The sequence below is a fragment of the Phyllobates terribilis genome, unplaced genomic scaffold (genome assembly GCF_046119375.1).
Source record: "Phyllobates terribilis strain yellow unplaced genomic scaffold, ASM4611937v1 Scaffold_1__5_contigs__length_1240528914, whole genome shotgun sequence".
Taxonomy (NCBI): domain Eukaryota; kingdom Metazoa; phylum Chordata; class Amphibia; order Anura; family Dendrobatidae; genus Phyllobates; species Phyllobates terribilis.
In genome coordinates this window covers 858,419,090-858,431,522 of record NW_027362761.1, presented here as the reverse complement: position 1 = coordinate 858,431,522, position 12,433 = coordinate 858,419,090, and the positions used below count along the sequence as shown (strand labels likewise).

Here is a 12,433-nt window from a genome sequence, read left to right as displayed (position 1 = left end):
ATGCGCTCCTGTCAGCGCGTCTTAAATCCCACTGTCAGGGATTTAACAGGTTAACAGCAGGGGGCGGGGCAATGCACCACTTGTGGCTGCTAAAGGCAAACAATGACTGATTAAATCACCATGCAAGCCCGCATCGCATCAAAGTCGGGGACAGGAAACAAGATGTAAATATACATAATATGTCATGCAGGGTTTAAAACGCTATTATAGCCTCATCCCCCTGAGGATGCCAGTAAGTGAAACACTTTGTGGAGGCTATGAGCTATAAATGGTGTGATACATAGGTCCTAGAAGTGATACCTATTTTCAGCAAACATTTATGGTTAATACTGTGCCCATTTTTTATCATTATAATCAATAAAAAAAAAAATCAGGAAAACGATAAGACTTTGAAACCATAATCATATATTTTATTATTTGTTCTAAGAAAGTTTATAAAAGAAATGACTATAAAAAGCCAAATATTTCTGATCACTTTATATAGAAAAATCATCTAAAATATAGGAGCAGTCACCCAACCCCACATCCGAAGCAAGTAAGCCAAAGTGAAAACTACATTTCGATTAGTTAACATAAAACTGAAATGAAAGTATATTTGTGTTTCTCAGTCACAGGCAGTTCATTGATTGAAACTCCTTCATGGCTTTTGCAATAAAAGGACTGTACGGATACTGCAATATAAAGAAAATAAAGATTTGTATTAACATTTAGATTTTATAGCAAAAAATCAGCAATACTATTTGGAGAAGCTCTAATGTTCTGTAAAGCTGAGCTTTACGCTATAATTTTGTTTTTACGTTTTTTTTTCTCAATCATGTGAAAAATATAATCTTTTTTTTCCCTCCATTATCTTTTTTAATCTGGGTTGTCATGCGATGTGCTGGTATTTTTTCTCTTAAATATTTTTTTGAATTCTTAATATATTTGATTTTTTTACAACCAAATTTTTAGTATAACACATTCACCAAATTATGAAAAAAGACCTTTGGAGAATATTACTATTTGGCTACGGCCCCCCTATCAGTATTCGGTCAGTATTTTTTCTCAGGACTGGGAGCCAAAACCAGGAGTGGGTGATAAATGCAGAATTGGTGACTTGTTTCTATTATACCTTTTCTCTGGTTGTTGCTCATCTGGTTTTGTCTCCCACTCCTGAGAAAAGATACTGACCGAATACTGACCAAATACTGATAGTGGAGTCATGGCCTTTTAGAGACTATTTGCCTAATAAATGGAGATGCCATAGCAGTGCCTATTATGAGGGAAAATAGCCCTGATAATATAACACTTTTCACAATAAGAGCTTTGCTAGATCTAATTAGCAGGTCAGTCACCTGACTAGTTTTCGGATCATTGAAGGCACTGTTGTTCGCTCCATTATATTTACAATACTTACTTACATTACAGATGTCAATAATGCTTAAAAAATATTCATATTTTTTGCCTGGATGTCTATCGTTTGGTCTATGACAGCTGGTCAAGGGCTACCTAACCATTAGATGCTTGATTTGTCATAATGTCCCTTTTTGTAATACCACTTTTTTATGTTGGTCAGTACTACATGACGTTTTATAGCTTTAGGATGTTGCTGCTTTCCCTGCTTCTCATGTATCTGCACAGCTTTTTTTGGGTACAGCTTTCTCCTTAATCAACCTATGAGGGTTCTCTTCTCGTTCGTGTTGACAGATATTGATGCTGAAGAATTTGTGATTTCTTCCTTTCTCTGTAGAGTCAGCATTGGGTTCTCTCATCACTCTGTTCAAAGTACAGAGAGATGCGTACTGGATCTGATACACTGCCTGTATGATTCTACCCTCCTTCCCCTTGCATACCCCTAGATGTGTGCTATCTTCCCTATCTGCGCTCTGACATAGTGCAGCCAGTGGGATCTGCTCTTCCTGAAGACTTGGATGCTTCTCTTCTACTGCACATTGTTATCTGCTATTCACAACAACCTGCTAGTAGAGCATCTCTAAGGCCATGTTCACACCTTCAGTATTTGATCAGTATTTTACATCAGTATATGTCAACCAAAACCAGTAGTTGGTGATAAATACAGAAGTGGTGACATGTTTCTATTACACTTTTCCTTTGATTGTTCCACTCCGGATTTTGGCTTACACATACTGATGTAAAATACTGATAAAATACTGAACATGTGAATGTGGCCCAACACTGATTCAAGGAAGAGGAAAGAGCTGACAGTCAGGAACAGTGTGGTGTTGAATATATGTCAGAAACAGCAGCATTACTATCTACAGTATGTGTATGTGGCAAGGCCCTTTACAGAATCAATATTGACTCTATTGATTTCTATATCCAGTAGATGGCACAAGTGTTCCTGTCTTCTTCCTCTCTGTAAAGGCAAGTTGCTTAATTAATTTCCCAGAGGAACATTTCATGGATTATAATTCTCCTTGCACAAGGAGAAACTTTACCCTTTAGTCCATGCGTTTGCACTGATGAGGGGCAAACACTGTGAAACACATTTCTACAAAAGGAGTTTCTGGCTTGGCTTCTTATCCTAAGTCATAAGGCAAAGACCTTAGAGTCATTCTGAAAGTGGGTGCAGCTTAGTGGGGAAGGTCACATGCATTGTAACAAATGTACTATGTTTTACACCAGAAATTTAGCTAGACATTTTCACAAGAGTCCAACAGACTTTTTATTAATGCCATTCTTTATAAAGTCCCACTATTGGTTATCATTTTGAGAATGTCACTCTTAAAGGTTCACTTACGTTTTTCCATTTCTCATTAGATCAAAGCCTTGATTGACCTCATCCAAAGGCAGTCTGTAGCTCACCAGGGCATTAAGGTCAATCTTACCATTCATGACATCATTTACTAATCCAGTAAAATCTTGACATGCCTTGTAATCTGCAAACAGAATGAAATAGGTTTTATCTTTTGAACAATTAAATATAAATGGTTATAATTGGTAGATAAACAACATTAACCATATTGTTAGTTGTCACTTAAATTTAATATGTCTAGAACTCACCTCCCAAGAAGGCTCCTTGCATTGTGCGTCCAGTCAAGAGCCACATCACATCAGTGCATAGTCTGTCTGTGTGAACGGGAACACCAATAATATTGGCAGATCCATATGCATAATGAGTGGACTGAATCATGGATGCCTAAGTATAAAAAAAATCAAAAAAATGTATTGCTGCATATGCTAATGTAGGAATAAACTGCAAATGCTGCATAGTCTAATGTATTCAGAACGTATCCAGAAACAGTAACATTCTCATGCACTGTAACGTGCGGTGAATTCTTTGAAGTGGTCAGTTAATCTTTATCAGCATTTTGACAGCACTACAGCTGCTGGAACTTTTTTCTCATTTCCCAAAATGCATTGTCCAATGGCTTGTCTGCCCTGAACTATAAGTTTGCCTCCCTATCATGCTCTATTCACCCTGGCAGTGTTCCTGTTTCAGTCCCAGGGGCAGCGCCAGCACTGATTCAGTCACTGCTCTGAGTATACAGAGCGGCGGCTGTAACAGCGCCCCCTGCTCTGACTGACACTCTCTCTACTTTGGAGCCGGCTGTCAGTCAGGGCCTGCACCTCCCCCGTGACTGAAACCAGAATGCTGCAGGGGGTAATAAAGTTTATTTTCTCCCCGCAGCATTCGGCTAAGTGCGGGCACCGATCAGGTTAATAACGCTATTAACCTGCAGATTACCCCCATATCTGCAGGTTAATAGCATTTCTTCTGGTGACAGGTTCCCTTTAAACGCTGTGTCACACAGATATCTATTTGATAATTACAAAGTTTTGTATGATAATATGGTTTTATTAAGTCTTAACTGATTAGTATAGGTGTACAATAAGATTTGGAGAATAATTGCCCTCTACTTTTATGAAAAAAGATGTTTTATAAATGTCTAGTATATAAAGGTTTCTAGCTTTATAGCAAGTAGGTTTTTTAAATTATTTAAATAAAATGAATTTACAGTATGTAAAGGCAATGTGTCATTAAAAATGACCTACTGTTTAAATCATGTTTTTATCTTTTTTTTTTTTAATGTTTGTTAATATTTCTTGCTTTTTTTTCATATCTCAATCTATATTGAAAAAGTTCATACAATTTTAACACTGGTCACTGGGGCTATTCTAAACTTATACTTTCTGTTCTTCAAAAAAAATCCACATCCACAATAGCAGCAATAGACTGACTCAGACCCTACACCATTGTATTAAAGCATTTAATGAGCGTGTGCAAAGATCATTCTGAAAGGAGGAGAGTATGGGAAGCTGTGACATCACAATTTTGAATGCCGGGTTTTGTGCTATTGAGAGTCATAGTATGCTACCTCTCAGTGCTTGGTTATAAAGTGGGTCCTGAGTTAGGGATCCCTTTCTCTGATGTCTATAGATCCTAGTAGAACTTATATAAAGTGGTTATTGCATTAAAATGAAAGCAACTTTTCAGCAATTGCCTCAAAAACTGTTATAGAAGTTAGTCCCTACAGGTTATGAATAGTTGTTTCTTACTTTTCTCTAGATAGGGCTGGAATGGAAGCCCGGACATGACAGGAGTTCAAAATTAGCAGGTAGGAGAAGGGTAAACTGCTGTTTTTGCACTCAGAGTTGAAGAAGTGGGGAAGAGGGTGTGTGGGTTAAAGGGAAGGTCACCAAAAGGGCATTAGCATTCATTGGGGGGATGTTACAGGGGTGGAGTAGTGTAGGGTACCTATATATAGAAGAGGAGGATCCTGGACCAACTGCTTCTTCACAGGATTTAGGACCAGTGAACGTCCATCCCACCCTCCCTTATCTTGGTATCTATCATTGACCAAATCCAGTGGTGTGGTGTGGGATTCCTCCTTTGTTATGTTTGTCTTGTTGTGGCAGCTGGAGGTGAGAAGGTCACGGATGGCCTTGGTTAATTGGGGTTTGAGCACATCAGAGGGATGGTGACCCTTAATCAATTGGTGTGGTTAGTTCCCACTGGATCGGTTTCCGGGGCACAATGAAAAGTTTATATGGGCAGTACTATGACAATTTGTCAACCCCGAGTTGGAGCGATGTGACTGGGGAGTGTTTTCGTTTGTTCTGCCCAATGGGTTCTGGTTGGCCATCCAGGATATCCTCTGTAGAAAGGGTGATTCAACTTCTTGTTATATTTGTATTCTAATTAATAAAAGCTGCTGTGGCCAATTTTATCCATCGTCACTCAGTGTTATGTTTTGAAATTTAATTAATACCGTATATAATTTTCAATGCTCTAATTGCTGTTTGGCTGCTTTTTAGCTTAACTCCGTTAAGGCAGAGCTGTGACATGTGAGTGTAGTTTAGCTATAGTGCCTACAGGTAATCTGAAGTAGACTGAGAAACACCTCCATCGTTGGTTCATGCTCCTCTCCATGCAGCTCTGCCTCCTCAGACGGGCAGCTATGTATTCAGTATCAGATATTCACCAGAATATCAGTGATGAAAGGGATAATTTGTATTCCAGGAAAGATGAAATACTAGGGGGACGCTTGGGACTCATTCTGAGGATAAGAAATTAATTAAAGCACTAGTTATCACTCTAAAACATTATTGTACCAATACTAAAAACTATATTTATACTATCAATTTAAGAAACAGCTAAATTCTCTATGTCCTGAACGTAAAATTGTAAACTGTTGATTGGTTGCTAAAACTTCAATATATTCATATGAAGGAAATCTTACCATCACATCAACCTTGCCAATGCATTCAAATCCATAATCAGCTCCTCCATCGGTCATCTCTGTAATAACTTCATGGATTGGTTTGGAACAATCTTTTGGATTTACACAGTCAGTACATCCCAGCTCTTTAGCTTTGGGAAACTTAGCTGGATTGATGTCAACTCCAATTATCTTTGTGGCACCAGCAACTTTGCAGGCCATGACAGCTGACATGCCTATTCCACCCAGACCAAACACCACACATGAGCTTCTTGGCTTCACCTGTCCAAAAAAAAAAAGAAGCAGATCAGCCCAATTCACTTTTCACTTATCCTAGGATCCTAGGACAAGAGTGATCTATCTCAAGAAAAAACAGTAGATCTTGTCTTCTATTTGCCGGTCTCGCCACTTTACTTTTCAGAAATACAGATTTTCAGGTAATTTTTATTTAATTAACATTTAGTAGTATTTTCATAGGCATTTTTAGCATGCATATATTTGTCCCTAGTGTGCAGATCTTCAGCATTCTGACAACATAAAGTTTAATTACGCTCAGGTACTGTATTATACATACAGTGGTGGCCAAAAGTATTGGCACCCCTGCAATTCTGTCAGATAATACTCAGTTTCTTCCTGAAAATGATTGCAATCACAAATTCTTTGGTATTATTATCTTCATTTAGTTTGTCTTCAATGAAAAAACACAAAAAGAATTGTCCTAAAGCCAAATTGGATATAATTCCACACCAAACCAAAAAAAGGGGGTGGACAAAAGTATTGGCACTGTTTGAAAAATCATGTGATGCTTCTCTAATTCGTGTAATTAACAGCACCTGTAACTTACCTGTGGCACCTAGCAGGTGTTGGCAATAACTAAATCACACTTGCAGCCAGTTAACATGGATTAAAGTTGACTCAACCTCTGTCCTGTGTCCTTGTGTGTACCACATTGAGCATGGAGAAAAGAAAGAAGACCAAAGAACTGTCTGAGGACTTGAGAAACCAAATTGTGAGAAAGCATGAGCCATCTCAAGGCTACAAGTCCATCTCCAAAGACCTGAATGTTCCTGTGTCTTCCATGCGCAGTGTCATCAAGAAGTTTAAAGCCCATGGCACTGTGGCTAACCTCCCTAGATGTGGATGGAAAAAAAAATTGACGAGAGATTTCAACTCAAGATTGTGCGGATGGTGGATAAAGAACCTCGACTAACATCCAAACAAGTTCAAGCTGCCCTGCAGTCTGAGGGTACAACAGTGTCAACCTGTACTATCCGTTGGCGTCTGAATGAAAAGGGACTGTATGGTAGGATACCTAGGAAGACCCCACTTCTTACACCGAGACATAAAAAAGCCAGGCTGGAGTTTGCCAAAACTTACCTGAGAAAGCCTAAAACATTTTAGAAGAATGTTCTCTGGTCAGACGAGACAAAAGTAGAGCTTTCTGGGAAAAAGCATCAACATAGAGTGTACAGGAAAAAAAAGAGGCATTCAAAGAAATGATGTTTTGGGGTTTCTTTGCTGCCTCTGGCACTGGACTGCTTGACCGTGAGCATGGCATTATGAAGTCTGAAGACTACCAAGAAATTTTGCAGCATAATGTAGGGCCCAGTGTGAGAAAGCTGGGTCTCCCTCAGAGGTCATGGGTCTTCCAGCAGGACTATGACCCAAAACACACTTCCAAAAGCACTATAAAATGGTTTGAGAGAAAGCACTGGAGACTTCTAAGGTGGCCAGCAATAAGTCCAGACCTGAATCCCTTAGAACACCTGTGGAGAGATCTCAAAATGGCAGTTTGGAGAAGGCACCCTTCAAATATCAGGGACCTAGAGCAGTTTGCCAAAGAAGAATGGTCTACAATTCCAGCAGAGCATTGTAAGAAACTCATTGATGGTTACCGGAAGCGGTTGTTCGCAGTTATTTTGGCTAAAGGTTCTGCAACCAAGTATTAGGCTGAGGGTGCCAATACTTTTGTCTGGAGTTTTGGAGTTTTGTGTGAAATGATCAATGATTTGATTTTTGCTTCATTCTCTTTTGTGTTTTTTCCTTGCAAGCAAATTAAATGAAGATAATAATACCAAAGAATTTGTGATTGCAATCATTTTCAGGAAGAAACTGAGTATTATCTGACAGAATTGCAGGGGTACCAATACTTTTGGCCACCACTGTAGATCACCTACTTTTGCAGTGTTGAGAACTGTTCCATAACCTGTAGAAAAGCCACAGCCGATCAGGCACACTTGGTCCAGAGGAACACCTTTGTCAATTCTACAAATGGCAAATTCATCCACAACAGTATATTCGGTAAATGTACTTGTGGACATAAAGTGGTGGATCATTTTTCCCTTGATAGAAAATCGGGAGGTTTTGTCAAGCATGAGTCCAACATTTTTTCCAACACTAAAAAAACAAATACAAATTAGTTAATAAGCAAAACATATATCTAAACATGATTCTAAGTAAAAATGCAGTTATTTTGCATTGCTTACATAGCTGTAACATATTTCGTAATGCATTAGATTGTGATCGCTCACAATAGTCTCTCATAATAGAATTTAAGCTACACACACATAAGGGACAATTTCACAATTAGAAAAGTAACACAGTATGATTTTGAAGTATGAAAAGCCATGCAAGATTCAAGGGGATATCTGGTCACAAGATATTGATGAACTATACTTAGGGGTCCAGCATCTGGACCATAGAACAGGGGGTCCATAGAACAGCTGTTAAAAGCTCCTGGGAGTACCAGATATAAACAAATTCAATGTGCAGTGAAGGTCTGTTCAATGTTTACATCCGGCCGCTGCTGGAGATAATAGCAACTGATCAGGGGTGGTGATGGGTGCCGAATTTTCACTGATCTGATACCGATGACATATCCCAAGAATCCTCATTAATATGTTGTGACCGGACAACACGGATCAAAACCTTTTTACATAACTATTATGGCAACTAATTGTGATCTAATGTATCTTAACCATGCAATATACAGTCATGACCGAAAGTGTTGGCACCATTAAAATTGTTCCAGAAAATGAAGTATTTCTCCCAGAAATTTATTACAAAAACACATATTAAAATGAAAAGGTTGAAAACGCTGCTGTGCATAATAATTTGGAACATGCATTTTGAGTGCAGTTTGAGTTTTTTATTTTTTTAAAAATATACTGTTATCATAGGCAGTTTGTACAAAAACCTTTCAATTGTACTCTAATAGTTATTTGACTGGAAAATTACAATGACTGCAGTTGATATAGGTAATTTGGGAAAATCTGAGAAAATATTATTTGCATAATAATTTGGAACACAGTGTATATACAATATATATATATACACTGCCCAAAAAAATAAAGGGAACACTTAAACAACACAATGTAACTCCAAGTCAATAAAACTTCTGTGAAATCTACCTGTCCAGTTATGAAGCAACACTGATTGTGAATCAATATCTCCTGCTGTTGTGCAAATGGAACAGACAACTGGTAGAAATGATAGGCAATTAGCAAGACACCCCCTATAAAGGAGTGGTTCTGCAGGTGGTGACCACAGACCATTTCTCTGTTCTCATCCTTTTTGGCTGTTGTTTTGGTCACTTTTTCATTTTGCCATTGCTCTCACTCCTAGAGGTACAGTAGCATGAGGCGGTGTCTACAGTACCACCCACAGAAGTTGCTCAGGTAGTGCAATTCATCCAGGATGGCACATCAGTGTGAGCTGTGGCAAGAAGGGTAGCTGTGTCTGTCAGCACAGTGTCCAGAGAATGGAGCGGATACCAGGAGATGTGGAGAGAGCCATAGGAGGGCAACAACCCAGCAGCAGGACAGTTACCTCCTCCTATGTGCAAGGAGGAACAGGAGGAGCACTGCCAGAGCCCTGCAAAATGACCTCAAGTAGGCCACAAATGTGCATGTGTCTGCACAAACGGTTGGAAACCGACTCCATGAGGGTGGTATGAGGGCCCAACGTCCACAGATAGGGGTTGTGCTCACAGCCCAACACCATGCAGGACGCTTGGCATTTGCCACAGAACACCAGGATTGGCAAAGTCGCCTCTGGTGCCCTGTGCTCTTGAAAGCAGGTTCACGTTGAGCACATGTGACAGACGTGAGAGTCTGGAGACGCCGTGGAGAGCGATCTGCTGCCTGCAACATCCTTCAGCATGACCGGTTTGGCAGAGGGTCAGTAATGGTGTGGGGTGGCATTTCTTTTGAGGGCTGCACAGCTCTACATGTGCTCGCCAGAGGTAGCCTGACTGCCATTAGGTACCGAGATGAGGTACTCAGACCCCTTGTGAGACCATATGCTGGTACGGTTGGCCCTGGGTTCCTCCTAATGCAGGACAATGAAAAAGAAAAGGGAAATCCACCGGCACATCCAACAGGAAATAATTAAAAATTGTTCTTTATTGAAAAAAAAACGAAAACATGTTAAAATGAAACCTCAGAAACCTGACGCGTTTCTGGTGTATACAACACCTTTATTCCTAGGACGACCTATGAATAAGGGTGTTGTATACACCAGAAACGCGTCAGGTTTCTGAGGTTTCATTTTAGTATGTTTTAGTTTTTTTTCAATAAAGAACAATTTTTAATTATTTCCTGTTGGATGTGCCGGTAGATTTCCCTTTTCTTTTTCATTTGCTTGTGATCACCAATGGGTGCGGCACCCTCAGGATGGATTCCGGCTGACATATGGTTTTGAAATCGACAACGTGGTAAGCGTTCTACATTTTCCCTCCCCTCCTCCCTTCTATGCCATTCTAATGCAGGACAATGCCAGACCTCATGTGGCTGGAGTGTGTCAGCAGTTCCTGCAAGATGAAGGCATTGAAGCTATGGACTGGCCCTCCCGTTCCCCAGACCTGAATCCAATTGAGCACATCTAGGACATCATGTCTCGCTCCATCCACCAATGTCACGTTGCACCACAGACTGTCCAGGAGTTGGTGGATGCTTTAGTCCAGGTCTGGGAGAAGATCCCACAGGAGACCATCCGCAACCTCATCAGGAGCATGCCCAGGTGTTGTAGGGAGGTCATACAGGCATGTGGAGGCCACACACAATACTGAGCCTCATTTTGACTTGTTTTAAGGACAGTACAAGAAAAAGTTGGATAAGCCTGTAGTGCACTTTTCCATTTTTATTTTGGGGGGTGACTAGAAATCAAGGCCTCCACTGGTTAATAAATTTGATTTCCATTAATGATTTTTGTGTGATTTTGTTGTCAGCACATTCAACTTTGTACAGAACAAAGTATTCAATGAGAATATTTCATTCATTCAGATTTAGGATGTGTTATTTGAGTGTTCCCTTTATTTTTTGAGCAGTATATATATATATATATATATATATATATATATATATATATAGAGTAAGATAGCCGCCGGACAGGTCCTTAACGGGAGATATGTATTGTGGCGCCCCTGAGGGTTCAGTCGCCACAGGGGTACTGCACCTCAGATGAGTTGTGGTATCTCCTCTTCCAGGTAAGGATGGAGCATTTCTCAGGACCCTACTTTACCACTCAACACTACACCACTCCTGTCCTGTAGGGGGCCTAAATGCACCAGGGTGCTGCCCCGTCCCGGGATAGAGGAGATGGGGGGGAACCAAAGATAGGGGGAACCATGTAGTGGGTGAGGGTGGAGGACACACTTACAGGAAGCACTTATAGCAACATATATAACTAACGGCCATCTTAAGTTCAAGGTCTTTGATTGTGATCTTCATCGATGATTGTGGTCTCCGTCTCTGATCGTGGTTACCCACCAGAGTTCAGCCTAAGGCCGCATCTGACTGAAGATACACGGTCCTCGTTCTCTGGCCTTGAACCGGGGAGCGGGTTAGAGTTAACCACTGCCTCTACCCGGTCAAGGTCCTTACCTAAGAAGACCTGGAGGGGAGCAGAGGAGATAGGCTCCACAGGCAAAAGGATCCCAGGGGGATACGGACGGAGCGGCATACGCCACCTGTATACCTCACTCTGGCCTAGTCAGAGGGATTCCTGCTGCAAGAGGGGTGACCGGCCCCCGATATCTGACTTTGTTACTTCACGTCTCAGTTGGAAAAGCCCAGAGGCTTAGTGGATCCCAGGGGGGATACGGACGGAGCGGCCTACGCCACCTTTTTCTCTCATACTGTATTCACCCAGTGGGACCCAGCCTTACACTACGTTCGCACCACGCATACAGTCAGGAGAAGACTTAGTGGGAGACTGTGCTCCTGATCTACCTGGAAAGTGCTGAACCCCCTTCCTGGTGGCCGCAGTACGACGTGTGTAGCAGAGGGAAGCTTTGCGGATAAAGTTCATCTGAATGTGAGTAAAAACCCTGGATGACTTCACACCCCGCTTCAGCCTGTTATTTCCCGCGCGGCACTGCACCCACCATCACCAAACACTGCCCTGAGGCCTGCTCCGCCTTTGGGGAGTCATCCCATCCTAGCTGCCCATAACACCAGCCTCAGTGGACTGTAGCAGCGCTGGTGGCCCACACCAGACACCACAGGTGGAGTAGTCGAAATACCACTCATCCTAAAAGAAGCCCATTATTTTTATGTGACAGCCCTGGGCACGGAACGGGTCTAGGCCACGACTGCATCCCCTCAACATCATCAAGAGGCCCGGCTCCGAGTAACCCCATTTCCCAGGGAGGGCTAGTGCGTCACATGTATCACCAAGGTTGGTAGCTTCGGTGATGTGAAACCGGAAAAGTATGCTCCAGCACGCATAGTGCTGTGAGGGTTAATAGGGCATATCAGGGCCGTTTTTAT

General features: G+C 41.2%; 1 protein-coding gene across 1 annotated transcript in view; it reads right to left on the bottom strand.

Moving 5' to 3' along the window:
• Positions 1-385: 385 nt before the first annotated feature.
• Positions 386-12,433, bottom strand: part of LOC141153760 (alcohol dehydrogenase 1-like) — a 31,327-nt gene continuing 19,279 nt past the window's right edge. Inside the window, exons 5-9 of the mRNA XM_073638877.1 lie at positions 7,841-8,060; positions 5,685-5,945; positions 3,004-3,139; positions 2,741-2,879; positions 386-671 (exon numbers count right to left, since the gene is read on the bottom strand). Of these exons, the coding sequence (XP_073494978.1) occupies positions 638-671; positions 2,741-2,879; positions 3,004-3,139; positions 5,685-5,945; positions 7,841-8,060 (790 nt within the window). The 3' untranslated portion in view covers positions 386-637. The remainder of the gene's footprint in view (positions 672-2,740; positions 2,880-3,003; positions 3,140-5,684; positions 5,946-7,840; positions 8,061-12,433) is intronic.